This window comes from Cyanistes caeruleus, chromosome 11 (genome assembly GCF_971803275.1).
Source record: "Cyanistes caeruleus chromosome 11, bCyaCae1.hap1.1, whole genome shotgun sequence".
NCBI classification, from domain to species: domain Eukaryota; kingdom Metazoa; phylum Chordata; class Aves; order Passeriformes; family Paridae; genus Cyanistes; species Cyanistes caeruleus.
In genome coordinates, this window is record NC_141711.1 from 8278569 (window position 1) to 8301313 (window position 22745).

General features: G+C 38.5%; 1 protein-coding gene across 9 annotated transcripts in view; it reads left to right on the forward strand.

Moving 5' to 3' along the window:
- FHIT (fragile histidine triad diadenosine triphosphatase) overlaps positions 1–22745 on the forward strand; it is a 532732-nt gene that overhangs the window by 385683 nt on the left and 124304 nt on the right. For all 9 annotated transcript variants that reach the window (XM_086846072.1, XM_086846078.1, XM_023935215.2 and 6 more), the window contains 2 exons: positions 9165–9310; positions 10163–10192. In XM_086846072.1, the coding sequence (XP_086702198.1) occupies positions 9165–9310; positions 10163–10192 (176 nt within the window). The remainder of the gene's footprint in view (positions 1–9164; positions 9311–10162; positions 10193–22745) is intronic.

The following is a 22745-nucleotide window of genomic DNA, read 5'->3' on the forward strand; positions in this document are numbered from 1 at the left end:
TGGTTACGGAATGAAGGCACAGTTGTTCTGCCACGTGCTACTGCAGGTTTGTCTTTTTCTGTGCTGCTCAGCAGAAAGTTAGTGCAGAGCTACAAAGAGTACATGGAAGGTTCTTAATCTTCTGCATTGATAGGTATTTGGAGAAAGTAGAGCTGCTCCCAACTTCTCCAGCAGCAGGCCTAACAGGACCTTCCTTGACATAACTCTGGAGAAAAGAGGATGAAATGGAGCTTCCTAAGCAGCAAAGTATTTCAACACTGCCAGTAAAGATCTAGCTTTTCACAGTTCCAGATCCACTGATTTACCCTGGTCAAACCAATTTGCCTTCAAAATTAGGTAAGAGAAATCACAGGGAGATTCACCAAATACTCATCTGATTAATTTACTACTGTCACCCACCACAGATGCCCAGAACAGAAAGAAGATTGTACTTTCAAGTGCCATAGATAAAAATGTCTGTAATGCTTATGGTTTGTGCAGAACCTTATTTCCTGCATTTTGTCTGTCTACCAGGTAAAATCTTGTTTCCAGGAAAACTTATTGTCTGGTATATGGCATCCAATAAATTTCAAGAAAGTAAATTTGTCATAACTAATATTTAGTAATTAATTATTCCCTCTTTATAGCTCCTGAATCATGAGCTAGAATATAGCTTCATAACAATCACATTAGTTTTTGAATATGATGGTGCTGCAGCCTTAATTAGACCAAATGCTGAAGCATTTTCTCACAGGTTGTTTTTTATTCTCAGGTGGACAGGTTGGATCATGAGCTTACTTTCTCTGTTTGAAATGAGGCATTGCAATGGCATGTTGCAATTCCAGCAGGGTTATTTTGGTAAATTGAATTTTTCTGGTGGTGCAGGCCATTTGGACAAGACTTGTAGCTGCTGAGCAGCTTTGCATGAACATACCAGTTGCTATGACAAATGCCATCGCTCCAATATTTAGGTCAAAACCCTTCCTTTTGACTGTTGCAGCCCAAAGGTTGTTTGGTCTCTGCTGTCAGCTTTGGGCATGGCTGTTTATTTCAGGGGTCTTGTAATTTATAGTTGCTATAGGTGCACCAATAGCTTCTTGTAATTGTGACAGTATTGTCATCTATTTAGAAAAAGGATATATTGACTGAAGCAATAAAGATGTAGCTCTTAGCTGGAATGGGTTGTTGTACAGCAGGATTTCTTCACAGGATCTCAGAGCATCACAGCAGTTACAGATGACATCTTTTATATTGGGACTTCTGCATTTTTGTGTTGGCCACTGGTTATTTATCTTGGGCCTTCCAAGATCAGAAGCTTGATGTGACTCTAAGAATGTGGTTGTGATTCCTGTTACAAATGTAAGTTTAGATCTTGAGTAAATTTCCACTGAATGAGTCTTGGATCAGAGGTGTGTTTCTGAGCCACAAACTCTCCCACAGCTGCTCTCACTGTGGTTCCACTTAGGTTCCTGCTACTGCCCGAGGCTGTCCCCGAGGCCAGGAGCCAGCAGAAAAGGACAAATCCTGCAGTAAAATACCACTTCCTATGAGGAACTGAGCTTTTAGTTGACCTACTTGACATACCCTAAAGGCATTTAAAGGGAATATCAAATATATGAAAGAGTTGTTTAAATGAAAAGTGAGCAGTTCTGAATCTAGCATTTCCCTGCTGTGGTCCTGTGTCTTGTGGAGTCACTGTACTTTGTGTAGCAGGACTTTGTACTTTGATGTGCTATCTAGCAAAATTCAGACTATAAGCCATATCTATATTTAAATTAGACCTATTGACTTTTAAAAGTAAAATAATGTTCATTGTTAATTTCTTGGAACTATTGCATGTTTCACTGATGTGAAAAGTTATTTTAAGTCATTTTAGTGGGTTGAGAAGATCAAGAATAAAAACCCCTCTATAGAAAAACTACAATGTGGTCTTCAAAGAGTGTACTTACCATAGTGTGGAGAGATCCATGTCAAAGATTTGCAGTGGTTGCTCTTTGTTCCAGTGGAACCACTAGTTCTCTGATATATTGCATAAATTTGGTCTTCTGCATTAGTGTAAACATGTATTGAGCTACCCTATCAAGATCAAATTATTTAGATAATTTGTCTTATCTCAGTGGCTTTTTTTTATTAATGCTAATATGTGGCAGAGCAATATAAAAAATGCTGTATGTAGGTTTAATAGTCTGAAGCAATTTTAAAGTTTTTATTGTAACTTTATTGCATTTGCATTTGTTCTTAATCATTTTTATTGTTCAGAGCTATGTTTTTTCCCAAACTAGCAGACTCTGTGATGTACTATTTCCCATATTGTACCAAAGCACTCCTCTAACATATATTTAAATACAGTTCTACATGTAAAATCCACTAAAGAGTTCTCCTTCACATTTTCCTATTATGAGATGCTCAGTCTTAATCCAGACAGCCTCTACAGATTTCCTTCCTGAAGTCAGTCACTCTGTCTTATTGAATAAGGCTCATTCTGGGCTGGGGGAAACGTCAGGTTTTGCATTGCTACAGGTTTATGGATGTCCTGCTTCTGTGGGTTTACTGGGAACTGAATGGGTGCCTTGACATATTGTTGTAATGAAGCAAAATATGCATTTGATTAATTTTTAAAGGCTTTTTGATGCCCTCTGTGTGTACGTGCGTGTGCTATTTCAGTGCTCTCTTCCTTCTTAACTCCTCCTACAGGCAGCATCTGTGAAACCATTATTGTTTTCCTCACAAAGAGAAATTGCTCCCATAGCCTTCAAAATTTGAAGAATCGTTCAAGGGCAGAAAAAAGATAAATGACTGGCAGTTGTTTTTCAGTTATATTAATTTTATTAGTCATGCATTCTCCTGTGTTTTTTTCAGAGCTCTGGGACTTCTTTCTCTTAGCAATTAGAGCTTTTGAACAAAGAAAACTTCTGCTTAGATGCAATGATGAATTTAATGCCCCTGCCCACACTCCTCAGCTGAATCTGGGGACATTGTGGTGAGTTTTAATACCTGAAGCTTTGTCTGAGTGATTCTTTCTGCTTGGGGCACTTGATGCAAATTCATGTTAAAGAGAGTAAGAAAAGAATAATCTCTCCTGCTGCCCCCCACGGCGCATTATTTCTGCATTCCCATCAGTTTATGGGTGTGCAGAAGGGTTCTTTCATACAGATGCATGAAATAGTTGGAAATAATCATTTATTACAGATTTCTGCAGCTGGTTCTTCTGGTCCCTGAGCTCCCAGCACCCACCCCAAGGCATTGTCCTCGCTGCTCAGCGAGGGCTGAGCTGGCCCTGAGCAGCGACACCATCTCTCCTGTCCATCAAATTCTTCCTGCTGGTACCAAGAGATGGTGGCAGTTTCTAATCTCTAATAATCCTAAAATGAGCACAGCCCCATTTTCCAAGGCAGGAGTCCCTGTTGGGGGTTGCTCTGTGAGTGACTGGGGTGTTTTCAGCCTTGGGGGGAGAGCAGTGGCTGCTGTGCTTTATGTTACTTCCCTAAGCTTATGAAATGCATGCAGGAATATTAAGTCTCTGTATTAAGTCTCTATAATGGAGACAGTTTTTTTTAAATGAAAACAAATCAGTCAAAACTAAAATATTAATAAAAAAGTAGTTTTTGAGGTGTTTCTCAAAATTAAATCATTAGGTAAAATTGTTGGTATTAACTAAAGTACTTTTTATGTAGAAAAGCTAGAATGCTAAAAATAGATATTTAAGACTTTTTGCACTTTAGGAGATTTTACTAACTTCTGCTTTTTATCATTAAAATATGTCTTTGCTTTTGTTGGTTTTGTGAGGGGTTTTGGGTTTGTAGTTTTTTTAGATGTTGCCTCTGGCACTCCCTCTTGTGAGAGGGAAGACTTTTTAAAGAAACAGGAACAGTGTTTCCATTCTTATGTGAGCTATGAATTCCTGACTGTGTTACACATTGAAAATAAATAATTTTCCAAAGTTAAAAAATTTTATAACAAACGGTATAGAAAGCTAACAATATTGGTGAAACGCAGGAGCTTCATAAAGTAGCAATTACCCTTTCACTTTTAGATATTTTGCCTTTTTCCCCTTGTATTTTGCTCTTTTAAAGCCTCACATATTAAGAAAACCTGTCAATTTTAATGTTTTTAAGTGGTTCTTCAAAAAGACAAAGAGAAAAAAAAGAACTTTATTCCTATTGTTAGAGTGTCAGTACCTGGAGAGCCTTTAATTTTTTCCTTTTTAAAGCTTTGAATTGTTCTGTTTGAAGTTCAAATTCAGGAATAAAACAAGAGTCAAAACTGAAAGTATGTTTCTATATAGCAAATTAATGGACTTAACCAGGAAAAAGCTGTGTTCAGTTCTAAAGCTTGTCACATAAAAGGAATTTTAACCTCTTTGGGGTTTCTTTTTTTTTGGGTTTTCTTTCTTTTTTGACCCCCCCAAAGGCCATTTTTCCAACACTTCAGAACTACAGAATGTGTGTACCTTGATAGTTATGTGTGAAAATTTATAATAGGCACTTTGTGGGGTTGAGTGGAGTCCCATTGAAGCGAACACAGAGCCTGGCCTAGGCCTTAAATACACAATTACAATAATTTAAGCTTCTAAGTCAAAATTCATATAAAGCAAATAAAAATTACTGCTGAGCCTTTGAATTTCAGCCTCCACTCTGTGTGTATTAGTGGAAGGAAAATTACATTTGAAGTGGTCACCATGCAGATGCTGGCCAGGAGATTTGATTTTCTTGTAGAATCTGAGTCTTCTCTCTCCCATCAGCTTAAAGCCAGCATGTGGTTATCACAATCTCACTTTTCAGTCCTGGCCCAAAATCCCCAGGGTGAGCACATCCTTCAACCCACACATGCCCAGGGGGAATCTGTGCTTGTGCTTGAGCAGAGCTTTGACTGTCCCACAGTAAATGTGTCAGAGTGCCCATCTCAAAGTTCTCATGTCCTCAGAGGGCAATGGGAAACAAAAGAGATTTACCAGGTGTGTGCCAAGTGGTGAGGGCTGAGAGGGGGCACAGAGGGTTAAGCATCCTTGTGTTGCAGCTGTTCAGGAATTGAACCCTGCTGGTTTGGCCACAACTTCTCCAAACAGGTCTCAAACAGACCAACAGGCTTTTAATTTGAATTATGGAGGAGGCTCATGGCCTTTGGTGCATTAAACAACCTGCCCAACATCACGCTGGGAGTGGTCTGCTGTGCCCAATATAAAAATACAAGTGATTCCATTGAAAACGTTGAAACATCCTTAGGTTTGAGCTCAGTTTGAGGGAAATGGGTCTGATCCACTCTGGCTTTACTCCTCCTTTGTGGTTATGTATTTCCACTAAAATACCTGGAGTTTTAGGCTACTATCTGCTGGTAACCTGAAACATAGTGACATTCCTAGTTATTTAATGAATCTTTAATGGAGATTTTAGAGTGTGCAAGGGTTTGCATATTGATTTGTGTATACATATTTAGGTATTAGGGAGAGAAGTAAGGGTGTTGGGAGACTTCTGCAAGATTTAGAGAGAGAAACGTGCTGTTACAGATTATAATAAGGTGTAAAGGTTTTTCACTCCTTAAAATGGAGAAGCTGACATATTAAATTGCATGTGCTCTAGTGATGTGGACTGACTCAGAGAACTTGAAGGAAATAACAGCTGTGCACATCAAAGCTTAAAAATAGAAACTTCATCAGTCAGTAGCAGTTCAGAATGAATGAAGAAATCAAAAAATTATTAATTACAGTGTTCAGAGAAAGGAAAAGACAAAGTTCAAACTTTCTGAAGGCAGAATGCTGTCATCAGAGTTGCAGCACCTGTGCTGGGTAGCAGCACTTTGTCCTGCTGAGCCACTCTGATAAAATGGGGCTCTTGTCCAGGCATGGGCACCTACGGCCATTTCAGACACCCCCAGATTTTCCCACCCAACTGGCATTTATGACATGGGGCATATGGGAGACTCCTGCCCTTCTGGAGTGGCAGCTGGATGCCCTGGGGATTCTCAGATGGCAGTAGATGCTTCAGTCTAAAGAGTAATTGAACATAAACGTAAGTACAGACTCACTTCTGCTCGCATTTTTAATGCAGTCACCTGAAATGGTTTCATAGCAGTGTTTGCAATGGGTTATTGTAGAAGGTAATGAACAGTTTATCTAATTTTAAACTTAGTAAGAGTTCTGAGGTGAATAGAGCAGGTGTATAGCTTAAAATCTGACCAGATATAAAATTACATACTATACTAGCATCAAAAATTTTAGTTAAAAAACATGATTTAAATTTGCAGAGGATGGTTGTTTTCCTAATGACCTCAAATTCATGAATTCATTCTAACATTTTCCTTTTAATATATTCATAGTTAAATATAACTTGAATGTTGTCCTAATTACATTCTCATGTTAATTTAGCTCTGATTCAGATTTTCTATCATTATTCTTTGTAGAATTATTTTGAAATGATGGAAAGTTCAGAAAAGATGCTCCATTCTGTGATTGTGCCTTTGAATTATTTATCAAATTCAAAGACAGAAATATAGCTAAAATCTAGTTTGAGTTGTAAATGAGTTTTGGTAATGTAGGAAGGAAGTGCAGGTCCTTTTTTCAGAGTGCCATGGGTGCAGCATTAGGTACTGCAGGAGCACCGATGGCCCCAGATGAGCAGAGAGGTTCATGGTTGATAAGAAACTGCAAATGCTATCTAAGCAGATAAGACAGATGAGGTGTGGAAGAGGCAAAGAGAGATACAGAGAACTTGCCAAATGACAGTGCAGATTAGTGACAAAATTAAGAGAAAACCTGTCCTCTCTTGGTCAGAACCAGCCCTCGCTCCCTCTGTGATGTGCCATGGAAACAAAAGCTTTCCCAAGAACTGTTTAACTCTTGTTTTCCAATGCAGTGGCAAACAGTACAGTGCTAACATCAGATTGTAGAAACCATCATTGATGCAGAAAGTTGTGGCTGTGGCCCTGAGCTAGGTAGAGAACAAACAATTGCTGGTGAGGTGTGTGCGAGTCTGAGAGGGCGAGATACTGCTGGGGAAAATCCAAAAGGAGAAAAGGAAACTTGTCTTAATGTAAGCAGTAGTTTTGCTAGAGGTAAGTGAGGGGAAATTCTTCATTTATAAATGGTTCATTGAGCCATGATAATAAAGCAGTGCTGCAGAAGAAGGATAATTATCTACTTAAGTATCAGATGCCCTAAGGGTGGAAGCTTCCCTTCTCTCCTTTTGAAAAATGAACTCAGATTAAACAAATGTCCTTTTTCCTGTTTTAGTGTTGACATGGATTTCCTTTTTATGAGCAAAATTAATTAGTTTTTCTATTCCTTTATTCCTGGTATGGAAATCAGGTCTGCCAATCATCTTTGCAGCTCTCCCCTTGGGCCCCAAATTTAGCCAATAGCATCCTTTATGGATGTGCTTTGCACAATGCACTGGGAAGGCACAAATTAATTACAAGGGGTTTACTATGCCTGGTAATTTACCAAGGGACACAGCATTGCAGAGTTGAAACCCCACAAAACTGGGGGTTTTGTCCCCATCCAGGATTGTTTCGTGTCCAAGTACCTGTTTTCTAAATATATTTTTCTCCTTTCTTAAATGTTAATACCATAAATTGTAACAAGCTAAAAGGAGCATAATGGTGGCATGGCTGATTCTGTACAAAAAAACCCTGAGAGACAGATTTTCAAAGCAGATTAACACCCACAGCTGTGACCAGTTCTTCTCCTGTTCTTTTGGGAGCTGCTACAGGTACAGCTTGCTCAATTCTGCTCCCACTGTAGCAAATATCCATTACTGACTTGTCTGTCCTCATCTGGATTTTGAAAAACGATCAAAACCTGCCACTACATCTTTACTTTGAGAAAATGTCTGGTTTTCTCTCCTATCAGAATGATAAGCGTGATTCTTATAACCTTGGTGTGTGTAAACATGTTGTCTCTGTGCTTATGGAAATAATTGATCTTTCACATGTATTAATCTCTCCTTATTTCAAGTGTCTTATGTGATTCTTGGCAATCAGGTTGATGTAACCTTTTTGTGAACCTGTTAACTGCAGAGCAGCTCCTAGTTACCTTTCCTGGATTATAGAGAATATTCCTGAATACCTGCAGGCTTCAAGATGCAGTAAAAATAAAGATGACTGTAATACAATGGCATGGAACTTAATTTTCTTCAAATTGTCCTTCGAATGCTTGTTTTAATACTGGAAAAAAAATAATTTTTGTAGCCTTTGGTCATGAAAGTTCAAGTGGTGTTAAAGGTTACTTTAAAGTCTTCATTCTGCAAATTCTATTCTGTAAGTCAGCAAAGAATTCTGTCTGCAGGGAATTGAAATGAGAATCAAGTACTTGCTTGTTGGATCTACACAACTGAGCCTCTGCTAAGAATTCTGGACCATATTAATAATGTTACATAATTGACTTTCAAGTGGGGAATCATAGCAATTATTAATTACTGTGAACACAGCAGATGAGATGACTGTGAGCAGTGTCTGTGTACTTCCATTATTTACTTTATAGCTTCATTTCACTGACTTTCAAATCCCAGTCACCAAGGTAGAATTAAATCAAACTACATTTACAGGGTTATGAACACTATGCTTAAAAGGAAATAGTCTTAATTATCTTAATGTATTTCTAAAAACACGTTATAGTTACACCAGGTGAGCCTTCCTTGTGAATTGTGATTAATGTGTAGAAATAAGTGATCTGCTATAATCAGCATAGTGCCAGCTTGTCATACTTAGGTGGCTAAAACTAGAAGTGTAAGATCAAGATTTTCAAAAATACATATCACATATGGGGATAAGCATTGTAAAACTGCTGTCTCAGACAACACATTCAAAGCCCTCTTAAATTTCTTTGGCTTTCCCCCATTTTTAATCACAAAAGAAAACAACTCTGACTTTCATGGGAGATAAATATGAGTATTTCTCCATTGAGATGGTAAATTTGAGTTTGTGAAAAATTTGCTTTCCCTTAAATGTCTCATTAGAGCACAAGAGCCTTAGCAATTTTGCCCATATCTGAGGGATTTTGAGGAAAGGAATTCTGAGCAAAGCATCATATAATTCCTTGCAATTATCCCTATGTTTTTGATGTTCTTGCTGTATCACCAGAGAGGAAGAGCTCAGGCGATTCAAGGGTGATCAGAACCAGGTTCCAGGCTGGGGATTGGGACTGTTCTGGACCACTCAGATTTGTGTTTGTGCCTTGACACTGCCACCTTCAGATGTCCTTGTTTGTCCCCTGCGGCCGGTGGAGCGTTTCCGTGACCTGCGTCCCGAGGAAGTGGCCGATTTGTTTCGTACGGCGCAAAGGGTTGGAAATGTGGTGGAGAAACATTTCTGTGGCACCTCGCTCACCTTTTCCATCCAGGTTTGTAAACCAGTCAACTAAAAAAAGGTTTAATGGTTTGTTTTATCAAGCTTTCAGCCTTTTATATAAGGACATTGGAATTTCAAGGGGCAATAAATGCAAAATAACAGTAATAAAAAACAAGCCAAAAAACTGCATTGCAGTCTTCCAGATTTGCCATTGACAAATCTAAAAAGGAAACCAGCGGGAAAGTGTGGTTAATTGATAACTGCAAAACCTTAGATAAAGGCAGCAAACACTCTCAAATGCTGTGCTTGTTTGTGAGCATTTCAGGAAATATTCTTCCTCCAAAGAAGTGTTTGCAGGGTTGACCTCTAGAGAAGGCAGCCACATCCCCTGTTCCACACTGAGATAGGTGATCCCCCCTCACAGCTATTTATATGCAGGCAGAGAGCTGCAGCCATGTAAATACATTATAAATTCTGACCTTTCAGTTATTTGTGCTGGGTGTTTTTATACCAAAAATGAACTCTGTTTAAAGCAAACCAGGAGACTAAGCCCATTCATTAGAATCAGAATTTAAGCAAGCATACTTTGATTAAATTCTTACTTCCACGTGTGATTTTATGTTCACAAGGATCAGAAATGTATTGCTAGCTATTGAAAAATATAATCTGAAAAAACGGAAAATAGAAACTGTTGTTTTTGTGATGTGAGATATTTTCCCATTTTGCTGGGGCCTGATATGGAAAGGAGCTTTGTCCAAAAACTTAGTGTTGAATGGTCCTCAGAAAAAATATGCTAATTTAACAGACAGTGTAATTGATGGAAATGATTATTGAGTAAGGTTTCTGAATTCCTTTGTGATCCTTTTTAGATCCTCTAACCTGAGACTTTTCCCTTTGCTTACAGGATGGCCCTGAAGCTGGACAAACGGTGAAGGTGAGTGCTTATTATGCAGAATACAAATTAAGACACAATTATAAGAACTAATAAAAGATCAAAGCTCATCATCTGCAGTCCATTGCTGCATTGTTACTTTATCTTTGTTATCAAAAAATCCCAAGTGTACAATAGCAGTAAATACTTTTTATTGAAATTGCACAAGATAATGTTTACAGGTTTTCTTCCTAGGCAAAAATTTTCAATCAAGAAAATATCTTTTCTAAGCTGCTGGGTGTATTTATGCAAGGAAAGCCTCATGAAAGAGGCATCTGGTTTAGTTTTTTGTTTGTTTTATGGAGAATATATTGCCCTTCCATTCATGATCTCTTTGTTTTTCTGTTTATTGCCTAATGAGTTGTAGCTAATTATAGGCAGTTAAACTGAACCACATTATGAAAATATACCTTTTGTCTATGCTTTCTCTCAACGTATTCATATCACATTCTTGTTACTGAAGTTCAAATGTAATGGGCCCAGTGAAGCTAAAAACCAGATTTTAAGTGTACTTCCAAAAAAAGAGGTGGGAGGATGGGAGGGAAGAGAGGATTTATGATTATATTCTCCACTTGAGTAATAACACAGATAACATCCGAGATGTCTCTCCAGCCATGTTTCACTGCCTCCTAATGCAAATGCAATTGCATGTGTAGTTAGATGATATGCCTCAACATTAGATAAAGGCTATTTTTTATGTTTGGAATCAGAGGAAAGTCAAATATGGCTATGGGTTAGCACTTTGTAAAATCAAATTAGATGTCTCAGAGAACCTGTTTGAGTTGATTAAGATAACTGTAACAACCAAACGGTGGTGGATAGGAACATTTTACTTTTTTTCCAATTTGCTGTATTGACCTTATTTTTCCTTCTCCCTTTTCCTGCCTGCTTTGAATATTTAACAGAGAAGTAATAGGGAGAGAGAAGAAGAAATTAGAATATCACCAAGCTTAGGATGTGATAAAGGAATATATTGAAATTTATTTCTGAATTGTGACAAAACAGATTCCTTGACTCATGACTTCAAATGTGTTGGGTGGGTTTCACTGGTAGTCTCCGTTGATAGGTGAAATAATAAGTTTAAATACTTTTGAAGTAAATTTTGTTACTATCACCAATAAGATTTACAAAAAAAATCAGTGGATTTATTTTAATATCTTGGACAAGTTTTTTTCTCTCTGTAAAGAAAAGGTGTATAGGAATGGTTATATGTGAGAAGAATTATTTATATGAATGAACAAAGGCAGATGTAAAAATTCCCATCTTCTGTGATTGAGAACAGTAATAAATGCTTATGTAGGCCTTAAAAAGGCAAGTTCTGTATTGCTTTGTGTTTGTGCTGGAAACAAAGAGCATTAAGTGTTTATTGCAAAATGGCAGCCACCCTTCATGCCTCCTTCTCACACTTTTAATAAACACTGAGATGAAAATGACCCGTTCTTACAACTGTGAACCCCTAGACTTTGCAATAATGAGAGTGTATTCATAAATCAGAGGTTATCAGTTTACATTTCTTTACTTTTCTGCATCATTGGGCAACACTGTAATTTATCATCATCGCTTTGGGATGTTTATCATACAAAAATGCCAACAACTATTTTCTTCAGAGAATTTAGAGCCTTCAAAACTTCAATCAGGAAAGAAATTACCATGATCAAAATCTTCTTTTAAGTGAACAATAGGGTGGATACATAAAAAGCTGGTTTCATTTAGACTGAATCACAAAGTTTGAAAAAACACCTATGTGACCTACAAATAATTTATGAACCTTAAATTCAATGTGTCGTGTTACTGGATGTGGATTTATTTGGGGTTTTTTTTTTTCATATATGAGAATCCACAATAATCCAGTCTCCTCTGAGGGAGCTTTTAATTAAAATTTCTGGAACAGACCAAACATTAGAAAAACATTCTAAAAGTAAAAATAGCAAAACATCACAATAAATATCCAAGGGAGTTTGTGGAGACTGTTTAAGTAGGGTAGGCAAGCGTATCTCAGGAGCTAATTAGGTGTAGCTGCTTTTGCTTTAAATGGGGTTACATGGCAGATGGTTTCAAGAATCCTTTCCCTTTGTATTTTGTGTAATTCTGCATATCTGTGTAAATATAGGCGACTGAATGTGCTATGGAGGAACAGAAGTACAGGAAGCAGCAGAAGAGTATTGACTTTTCAATTGCTCAGTGCAAAATTTTACCACAAAATGGGAAGAGCCATCAGCCTAGCTGAAGACAAAAACTGAGAAATTTAGTCTGAAAAACATTAAGGAATTCTCCTTCTTTGTTCACAAGAAGAAATGGTAATCCATGTACAAGAAAAATCTTGAACCTGAATATGAGTCTCAGGTTTTTCTTTGCAATGGAGATGCTGAAAATTAAACGTGAAATATATGCAACAGGTTGGAAGGAGATGACCCTTTCCATGAGATTTTGTTTAGAAATCACTGATAAGATTGTCTGCCGGTGTTACCAGTCCCTTTGGGTGCTGTGAAAGCTGCTGGTGTGTGCATTTTGTGTTAAAGCCTTTCCAGTTACCTACTGGGCAGCTATTCATGACCTAATTGTAGTTTCATTATTGTACTCTGTTCCTCCTTTGCACCTAAGGTAGCACAGCCTGCAGGTCAATGTTCTAGGGAAGCTTATGGCCCTTCCAAATTCCCCCTTTACTGTGTGTTTTTACTGCATGGCTCTTTGGAATTTATTACACCTGGCCCTAAGATCACCAGTATTTGTAAGTATAGATGGGTCTTTTAGCAACTGAAAATATACACATGGCAAGGGATTCTGAACCATGTCCTAAGTCTCAGACCATGAAATAATGCAATATATTCATAATATTTTTCATAACATTCCAGCTATTGCACCTATTCCAGCCCTGTCTCTTATTAAAGAGAGAAACAAATGTCCTTCTCCAAAGATGGGCACGGAACTGCACTTTTTTATTGTGAGAGGTTCTTGAGCCACTCACAACAGAGAACTTGAGCATCTCTGGCACCTGAACAGTGTGTCAGCAAGCAAAACTGTGTTTAGCATTCAAGAGGTTTTTAATACTTTTTTCTTATTATTTGAGAAATGAAGGAAATTGTGTTTAGGTGCTCCCTTAAAGACTTAATCTCTGCAATTTTGAGCTCTCTTTTTATTGGAGAGCACAAAACCCGTGGTGTCCTTGTGCCAGGAATGGGGGGTGAGTTTTGTGCTGGTTCTGTTTGAGAATGCCTTAAATATCCAGGCAATTTCATGGATCAGGGAAATCAGCTCTGCATCTTAATGCAGGGCTCTTATTGCTATGTCAAGTGAGCGACGTTTCAAGATTTCCCTAGTATGTTTTATAGCCTTCTTTTCATCACCAAGTCAGCAAATGCTCTGGCTGCCTGGGTGGATGTATAGCTTAGTGTAGAATAAGCTCTCAGGTTTACCTTTTACGTGAGATTCAATCACAAGAAACTCCATGGATTCTGTACTCTGTAAAGGCTAAACAAATCAAGCTGGCAGGAGCACGAGGCAACTAATTTATCTGTAGAGACAAGATAATATTGCACAGCAAGTGTCCATTGCAGAACACGTATGAACACATCCTCTATTTTGCAGCAGTGTTGAAGTCTCCAGCAGCTCAGCACCTCCTCTGTTATCCATGAGAAGGGGCCTGTTTGCCAATGACAGGTTCCCCTAAATAAATGAGAAAGCAAAGCTGATGGTGGCAGTGTGGGTATGTGTGCAGAAACTTATTTTATGTGTCACACATTCCACTAGTTATTTTACACTGAGAAGATTGTCTCATGATTATTTTTTGATGCACATATTTTTCTTTTCCAGATGTTTTTTAATGCTGTGTTAAATCAATCCACCTGGCTTGCATTCCTCAGAAATCTTAACCTGAGCTGTGGAGCCCAGGGCTCATTTAAGCCCACAGGAGACTTCTCTTTCATCCTCTTTGTCTATTTATGTCTTGACCCAAAGTACTGGACTTGAGGTTTGAGTCTTTAAATTTAATCAGATCGCATTGCAGACTGATTGCATTGGAAGGATTAAATTCACTAACTGCAATACTTTTGATGCCTCAGCCTTCTTTCCCTGCAGACCAACAGACAGGAGTCCTGGTTTAGTGGAGTGCTAGAAACCCTCTTTTGCTCTCTTAGAAGAATAAAAAAAAAAAACCAGTGTTTGAGAAATATGAAGATTTTTCTTACCTTTAAACAATTCTAAAAATTCAGATACAAAAAGATGTGTAAGAAACAAAGTTTTGAAAACCAGATTGTGCTGAAACATGTGAACAAATCATCTCCTGTGCTTTACCCTTAAGAATGATGATTCTCTTGGAAGCTTGATTCTCTTGGAATCCAAAAATGATTTGAGGAAGTGCAGCAGTGTCTGAATTGCTCTGTGAGCCACACTAATAGTATTTGGTTGGAGACTGTGTAATATTGTGGAGAGGTAATTGTACAACAAATTCAGTAGTCTCAGGGATTCTGTGTTTTTTTGGAGCTCAAAATTTTCTTTCTATTTCAGTACCATATTTAGCCTGGGCTGGTTTGGGGTCAGTGATGCATATTTTCAAAGCTAGGATTGTACTGCCCCTTACAGAGACAAAAGCAGCAGGATCATCCAGATAGTTTCTGCCCTCTCCCTTAAAGCCTTTGCCAGCTCTATGCTTTCTACTCACTCTAAATAATAATTTCTGCCCTTTCCTTCAGGGCTTTTTTCAAAATCTGCCTTGTGTTGCTCTAAATCTCCTTTTAGTCCTTTGGCCAGACCTGTGTTTTCTATGATGCAAAATAAGTCCTAATAAGTCTTTGCTCTGTCAGGTCCTTGCTTCTGTTCATAACATGTAATATTTAGTTTTTGACTGAACAATAAGCTTTCCAGAAAAAAACATATTACAATTTTGTTTCCCAGGCTTATATATTTAAGAGGTACTGGTAAATCTGTAAATCCTTCCCCAAAACAAATAATCATATACAGGACCTAGAATGAAAGCAGTTATTTTGGCCCCCATAATTTGTACAGGTCAGGTCCTGTGCTTCAAGCATGGGAGTAGTTGACAGAAGTAAGAAGTGTCTGTGCCCAGTAAACACCCATGGAAAGTTCTAGAGGTTGTTTTAAAGACTGAAGAAGATGAAAGAAAAGTGGGAATGTGGAAAAAGCCTAGTGATTGATGGACATGACACCATCCTAGCTGTGAATATCAAAGGCCCCAAGGCACTGATGAGTTGAAATGATGGCCTGGATAACAAAGTCTGATCTAGAAATACTGGGTTGTGAAGTTCCCTGAAGGGATGGGGACTGAAATTTTTGAAAGATTCTCTTTAGTAATGAATTATGATAATTCTGAATCTAGATTATTTTGAATTTCCAGTAGTGAATACCATGGAATTCTGTACCTCAGACTTGTAAAGCCATATTATGCTCTGTCCCTGTACAAACACAGAATAATCTGTATAGACTATAAATATAAGAAACAAAACCAACCAACCAAAGCCTCCAAACAAAACAGGGTTAAAAATAGGCAAGTATAAATGAGGGTAGTAAATGAAATTTCCAGAGATTTAAGTTGAGGAATGGTGATGAAAAGGGAGATTTTACTATTTTATGCTAGCAGTTCTACCCTTCTTTCCTGCCATATGGATTTCTTAGATGAATGTTCTCTTTAGGTAGTTTAATTCCAAAAATATCCCCAGAGCTAGTCACAGATATTGACACTGTCTAAATTAAACTATAATAAGCAAGTAAGTGGGTTCAAATGCTTGTTTAAATTGCCTTGGCGTGCAGATATTAAAAGTCCTGCAGCTCTGCTGGCCACATCCAGCTCCCCCCTGGCTGGGCACGTTCCTGTTCAGCCCCAGAGCTGCTGCTGGGGTTTTCCTCTCCCAGAGTCTGGTGGGTGGGAGCTGGACCATGAAATCCATGGCTGTGCCAAGCACCAGCGTGGCAGGAGGGGAGTGAGCACTTCCAGAAGTGTCCATGGGAGTGTGGATGTGCCTGTCCCAGCCCCAGCAGCCACATCAGGTGTCAGCAGAGCCTGGGGAGTCAGCAGCTGTGCCAGCAGCTGGTCCAAGTCTGCAGCTCCAGGACAGCCTGCTCCTGCTTTGCCAAAAAAAATTTAAATATCCATTTTTTAATATTTTTTAAATATTTTTTTTTAATTTTTTTTTATTTTTCCTGGTATACATTTAGATATTTTCAATTTTCGTGACAGAATCTTGAACAAATCAGTGTCTTTTTTTTTTTCTTCGATAATATATTTCAAAATGAAAAAGTATTTCCAGCAAAAAGGTAGAAAATTTTTCCTCTGAAAATGTTATAACAGAGTATTTGACAAAAAAAATCTTTTTCTTTGTGAAAACAAAGCCTCCTTTGGAAATGCTGTTTTATTGAATTGACATGTTTTGACCAAAAAAACAATATAGGGAGGGTTGTTGAGAAATCCATGACATGCTGTTCTTTATTTGCCCCACAATGACTGAGATTAGGATCAAAAATCCTCTCTTTTAATTAGGAAGTATCTTTCAGTTCTTTGTTCCCATGTTACAGCAATATGTTTTGCATTTAAAGCATTCTCTGTCTCAGAGTATGTACAATCAATCAAATGTCACTCTTGAGTACAGGTCCTACAAATACCATATTGTACTTGAAATGTAAAACCTTTTGAAATCCCATGCATGAGGTCTAAAATCATTAATAGCACAGTCAAGGCTGCCTGATTAATTTTTGTGTGGTTAGTGTATGAATTTCTCTCCAAGCTCCATCTCATCCATAATGCTTCTTCTCTTTGTCTGTCTTGTATCTTATAAAATTCTTCATCTAGGAGGGAATGCTTGGGTTTGTTTTGTTTCTTTTTTAAATTTTATTGCAAAACATTGTTTTCAACTAAAATGTAACTCCCCAAGAAATGTGCAAAAGTATTCCCATTTAATTCAGATGTGTAACTTGATGTTTTTCTGTTTTTTGTAGCAGGTGAAAATTGTTTATGAAGCAACTGTTGCAAAGCTAGATTTCAGCTAAACTCTGAAACTTTCTGACTAACTCTTTCTAAAAATTAATGCAATGCTTTAAAATTAAACATGATGCGTCTGTGCTCTGATCTCATGTGATTTAGCACATTTGCCTTTGTATTTTTACCTACCAGGTACTGTTTTTCCCAAGGTCCACATAAAATTATTCCCATGCTGACCCCAGGTTAGAAGGAATGTCAAAGGTTATGTGCAAAACAGACTTTTCTGCTTCATGCCAGCACATGCCCTCCATAAGCAGGCATTAACCCACACTTAAACTGTTTGTGGTTGGGTTTATTGGGTGTTCATGCCCAGGGGTGTTTCCAGGTGACTGATCTGTCCCTCAGCTGGCTGGCTGGGTGCTGTGACAGGGCAGGATTGTGGTTCTTCACACCTGGTGATGACCCAGTTTCAGCCAAAGGCAGCCCACTTACAGCCCTGGGTGCCTTAGCAATGCAGTAAGAACAAAAAAGTTGGCTCCATGTTTTCTCCCCTGAAAGTCATCTCCCCTTCTGAAAATAAAGAAGTGTGTGCTTAAAGCTGTCCCTGCAGATCCCCAGAGAGCCTGCACAGCTTGGAGGAGTTTGCTTCTTAAAAATGTCAAAGAAGTGTGTATGTAACATTTTTGCATGTAATACCAAGGGAATGGAGGCCTTTCCTAGCCCTGTGTTCCTGTGTCACATGAAAGGTGGTTACACTGCCCTGTAATCTGTGGAAAGCACTTCTGAGATACAGAGATATCTGTGAAATATCTGTAATATCTGTAAAATGGACCTAGTCCATTTTAGTCTGTCCTGGCAGCACCATGTTAGCCCATGCAGGACTTTGCTTCTTAGAAAGAGAAGCCTCTGCTTGAAGTGATTTAGACATGGAAAACTAAGGTTAAAATAATACAATAAAACTTGCTCAGCAAGCTCCAGACAGGATAACAGGGTGAAAAGCAGGTAATATTTTTCCTGTAAAAAACAAAAGCAAATAATTCAGGATACCACAGTGTGTTTCAGTTCATGCTCACGCTGGACAAGCCAAGAGCTTCAAGCAGAGACTTTGCATCTGTGGGTGCAGTTGCCAGGCTTTTTCTGGACAGAAATTCCCTGTTTGACTGGTAGATAACATGCCAGTTCAGGATTAGGATTTTTAAAATAAATAATCACCTATGTCTGAATTAGGTCCTGCTGCTCAGGATTTTCTTTCAATATATAACCACTGTTCAGTCCCTTGCTTTTGAAGGAAAGAAAAATTATCATTGAAACTTCTGCACAGGGAGTTCTGTAAATAAGAGCATCTCTGGGTATTTTAGTAATTATGCCACAATTGAAATAAATTGGGGAAAATTAAAATTAATCTATCAACAATTATACTGTCTCCTTAAGTGAGATTACATACAGAAAATGTGAGGAGAAACTTTCCTGTATTACCATATTAACAAATTCCCTGTATTAACACAATTGCCCACTTTGGAAATAAACTGTTCACTTTCAGAGAGGGAAATTTACTTGTAATAGTTGGCCAGCTAAGTAAAATTCATCTTGAAACTCACCTTTTTGTACCATTAGGTCTCCACACACATTTTCTTTTCCACCACATTGCCTTTCACTGAAGTCTAAGACTAAGATGTCTCAGTTTTTCTTCTGAGTTCTCGGTCCCTTGCTAGGTACAAAAGACTGGTAATTTTATTTTACCAACCAAACTGTTGCGGCAAAGTGATTTAAAGAAGGGCCAAGTTGTTATTCTTGCTTTGTTGAGTGGGTGAAGGGGCTGGGTTTGGTCAGAGCTTTGTCCTTCTGAGGCAGTGTGGGGTCACTCTGCCTTGTTCTTACACTGAGATTTTCCTTTGCGCCGTGTCTTGTTTGTACCCCGGCCCTTCCCATCTCTTGTCCCATGACCTGGAGGTTTGTGCAGGGTGTGGAGGGGATGCAGGGCAGCATGTCCAAGAGGGAGAGCCCTCCAGGGATGGAGCCCATGGGGTGATGTCCCTGGGGCAGGCTGGGTTTGTTGGTGTGGGCTCTGGGATAAGAGCTCTGCAGCCAGGAGCAGAGGAAATACGTGGCTGTGGGAAAAGCAGAAGATTGGACACACATCCTGTGTTGTGTTTCCTAGATTGTCCAGGTCTTTGGAAGGAGAAAAATGTTTTTTCCTTTGGTAATCTCCTACATTATTGTCTCAGACAAACCGAACCATTTTCTTTTCTCTTCCACTTACGCTTTTTGTGAGTTACGACCTTCATTGCTACCATGAAATCTTCATTTCATGTTGTCTGCCTGGCATCACTGATCCAAATTCTCTCTGTGAGAGGGTGAAAGAAAATAAACTAGACCAGATGGAAAGTGCTGATGTGAATGATTGTCTTGAACTTATTTATAAAGATGTTAAAATCTCTAATGATGAATAATTCCTCTGATTTAATGAATGTTGAATTTCTCTGATTTCCACTATAATTTTAAGTATTTGAAGTAAAGATAATGCCCAAAGGTAACACTTTCTCTTTTTTTAATGGATCTGTGAATAAGCTTTATTAATTCTCCATTGAGAAGGTATAGAAAAGGCAATATCACTGTGATAGTTCCTCACCTGGCCTTCCAGCACCTCAGGTGGAGGGGATCTTTAGGGAGTGGTGAGTCTGCCCTGACTGAGGAGTGGATCACTTCACACTGCATTTAATTAATCCTTTTTTTCCTGCAAATAAGTCATCTCTGCACTCAACAAAAGCCATTTTTTCATTTGTGCCTTTTGGTGAGGCCACCCTGAGTTAACTTCAGAATTATGATCCAGCAGAATATGAATTCATAACTTGTCTTTGACTGTCTGAGCCTGATGTAAGTAGCACAACCTTGGTGTCTGGGGCAAGATTTTTCTCTGGTATAAATGGTTCAATTCACTTGTGAAAACATGTGAACTAAATCAATAGGACTTTTTCCATTTCTTTACAAACATTTTTGATCCTTCAATTGTAAGTAATCTTTTGATTTCATATAGTTTATAATTTAAGCCTACAGTTATTAGAGATATGTGTAAATCTAATAATTCTGAATGAAAAATAGCATCTTGAGAAAATAACCTATGAAGCATAATTTGATATAGCATTTTTATTCTTTCTTTAAATATCTTTCACTTCACCTGGGGAAGTTCAGTTATAATACCATAAAGTAAAATAAAAAAAAAAAAAGGAAAATACCAGCATTTATTAAGTTCTAATAAACTCCCCTCAGTTCATATCCATTTAGTGTCTTTCATTAACATTAATGAGAATTATGGGTGATCCTGGGGTGAATAAGCCCTGTTTTATTTCTCTTGCTTGTTTTCAGTACTAAATCTTGTGCTGCAGTCAGTTCTGTGGGGCAGACAGGCATTCCCACTGCTCAGTTGTTTCCTCTGCTTAATACAGTCTGAGCACCTCCTTTAGCACAGTGAAGGTAGAAAGCTCACAAATTAAAAATAAAATAAAAAAAAGCTAACAGAACTTATGGGCACACATAAAAACAAGGGATATGCAAATTAATGAATTAATAGATTGCTATTGATTACCAGTAAGGCCAAATTAAATAATAAATTTTCCCCCACACAATTACTTGTTTCATGTTATTAAATGATCAAATCCATAACTAGTTTGGAAGCTCAGCCTCCTAGAACTAAATGAGGTGCTTTAAGAGAGCAAAGTTGTGTTTTGGAGCAACCAAGACAGAGGCAGGGTCTAGTTACATGGATTTATGATTTAATTTTCTATGTAATCTAATTTAATGTAACTATTGAGTTTCTAAAAAAAATGAACTTTGATTAGATTTTGTTGACAAAAATAAATACAAAATATAGGGTAGTTTATTCATTATCTGTTGCATATTGAAAGAAGTGGCTCATGGTTATTTTCTGTACCTTAAGGGGCCTTTTTTTCCTGTTTCCTCTGCTTTTTGCTGACCTGCACAGCAGTCACTCCTCCTTCAGAGCCCATCCAGATGCAGCACATTCCAAAGGTACAAAATCAAGAGGATACAAAACTCATTTCTTTGGGAAACTTAATTCATTTTGTATAACTAACAGCTTCATCACTTCTCATTTCTGGATATACATCAATACTTGATAGCATTAAGTACGTGTAAGCCCAGAGAAACGCTGAGCAAATAAAGCTCTTCAGATTGACATACTTTCACTTAATTGGGAGCTTTAAGAGCAGATGATGGGAGCAGGAAATGAGCCTTTCAGCTAATTCCCTTCTGCTTCGTGCCAAAGCAGAGCTGTCCCAGGGAGAACAGTGCTCTGGTGCTGTTCCCAGCACAGTGCTGTGCCCCAGGGCTCAGGTGCTGCCTCCCTGCTGGCTCCATAACTAACAGCACATTTCAGGACAGACACCAGCATCTCATTCTTTGGCTTTAGAGCCTCATTTTGCTGTGGTTTGCAGGACTTGCAGCAGACTGGGGTGGGGAGACAAGATCTTGCTCTGCTGCAGGACTCTGCACATCTGTACAGCCCCGGTGTGTGTTTAATCACCAATGCCCTGGGAATGGGCTGTCCTGGGCTGGCTCCCCACAGCTGGGCTCAGGGAAGGGCTCAGGGGAGCCCAAAGGTTTGGGCAGAACACTGTTCCAGCTTGGCTTTGTTTGTGTGATGCCCTGGAGACTTTGGCTGGCTGCTGCCCATCCTGGCATTCCTGTGCCTGAGGCCAAGCTGCTGCCCTTGTGCTGAGGTACCCTTGTGCCCTGGCTCCTCTCCTGGTGATGGTCCTGGAGAGAGGAGGGATGCCTTAGGGGTACATGGATTCACTCAGAACTCTCAGGGCTCAGCGTGGGGATACAGGGCCCTTTGAACCAGCAGTGTACTGGAAAAGCCAACATTGTCTTTCCTTGAGAGCTGGAAGCATTTGCTTTGCTTGTTCAATACATAAAATGCATGGAGCCAGTTTTAAAACCCCTCTTCCATGTCTTTCCATTTTCTTACGACTAGCAAGTTGAATTTCTATTTGAATCTTTATTTGTTGAACACCTGGATACATAAGCAACTAGAGTTTTTCTGTAGTGGTCTTGGGTGACTGTAATTAACAGCAGATTGCAATGACTGACATCCTGTTCCTTAATGGTCAGGGCTGTGTTTTGCTTATGTTGGGTTGACTTGACCTCAGGAGATCTGGACTGGCAAACAGTTGTCAGCTCTGCTCATTAGAATCTCTTCTGGTCACTCCAGTAAAACAGGGAATATCTGTGCAGAAGCGAAAAGCAGAATATTTGCAGTAACTGTTGAGTGAAACATGCAAACAAATTTTAATAAGCAGGGAAAGACAGGTTGCAAACCCTATTGAGAAATGCTAAATGGCTGCTAAATGTTGTTAATATCCCATGACATTCAGAACTGAAACTTATATAAATTCTGCTGAAAACTTAAAAAATAATGGAGAGCGGTAATATGATTTAATAAATTAGCCACAGAGTAAGAAAAAAAAAATAGAGCACAACAGAAAATTAATATTTATCTTTTACCAGTATGTAACAGACTTTGTTAAAAATTGTCAGAAAGTGAAGAAGAGTTTGTTAGACAAATTATAATTTTAATTGCAGACGTAATTGATTATACACAGCATGCTC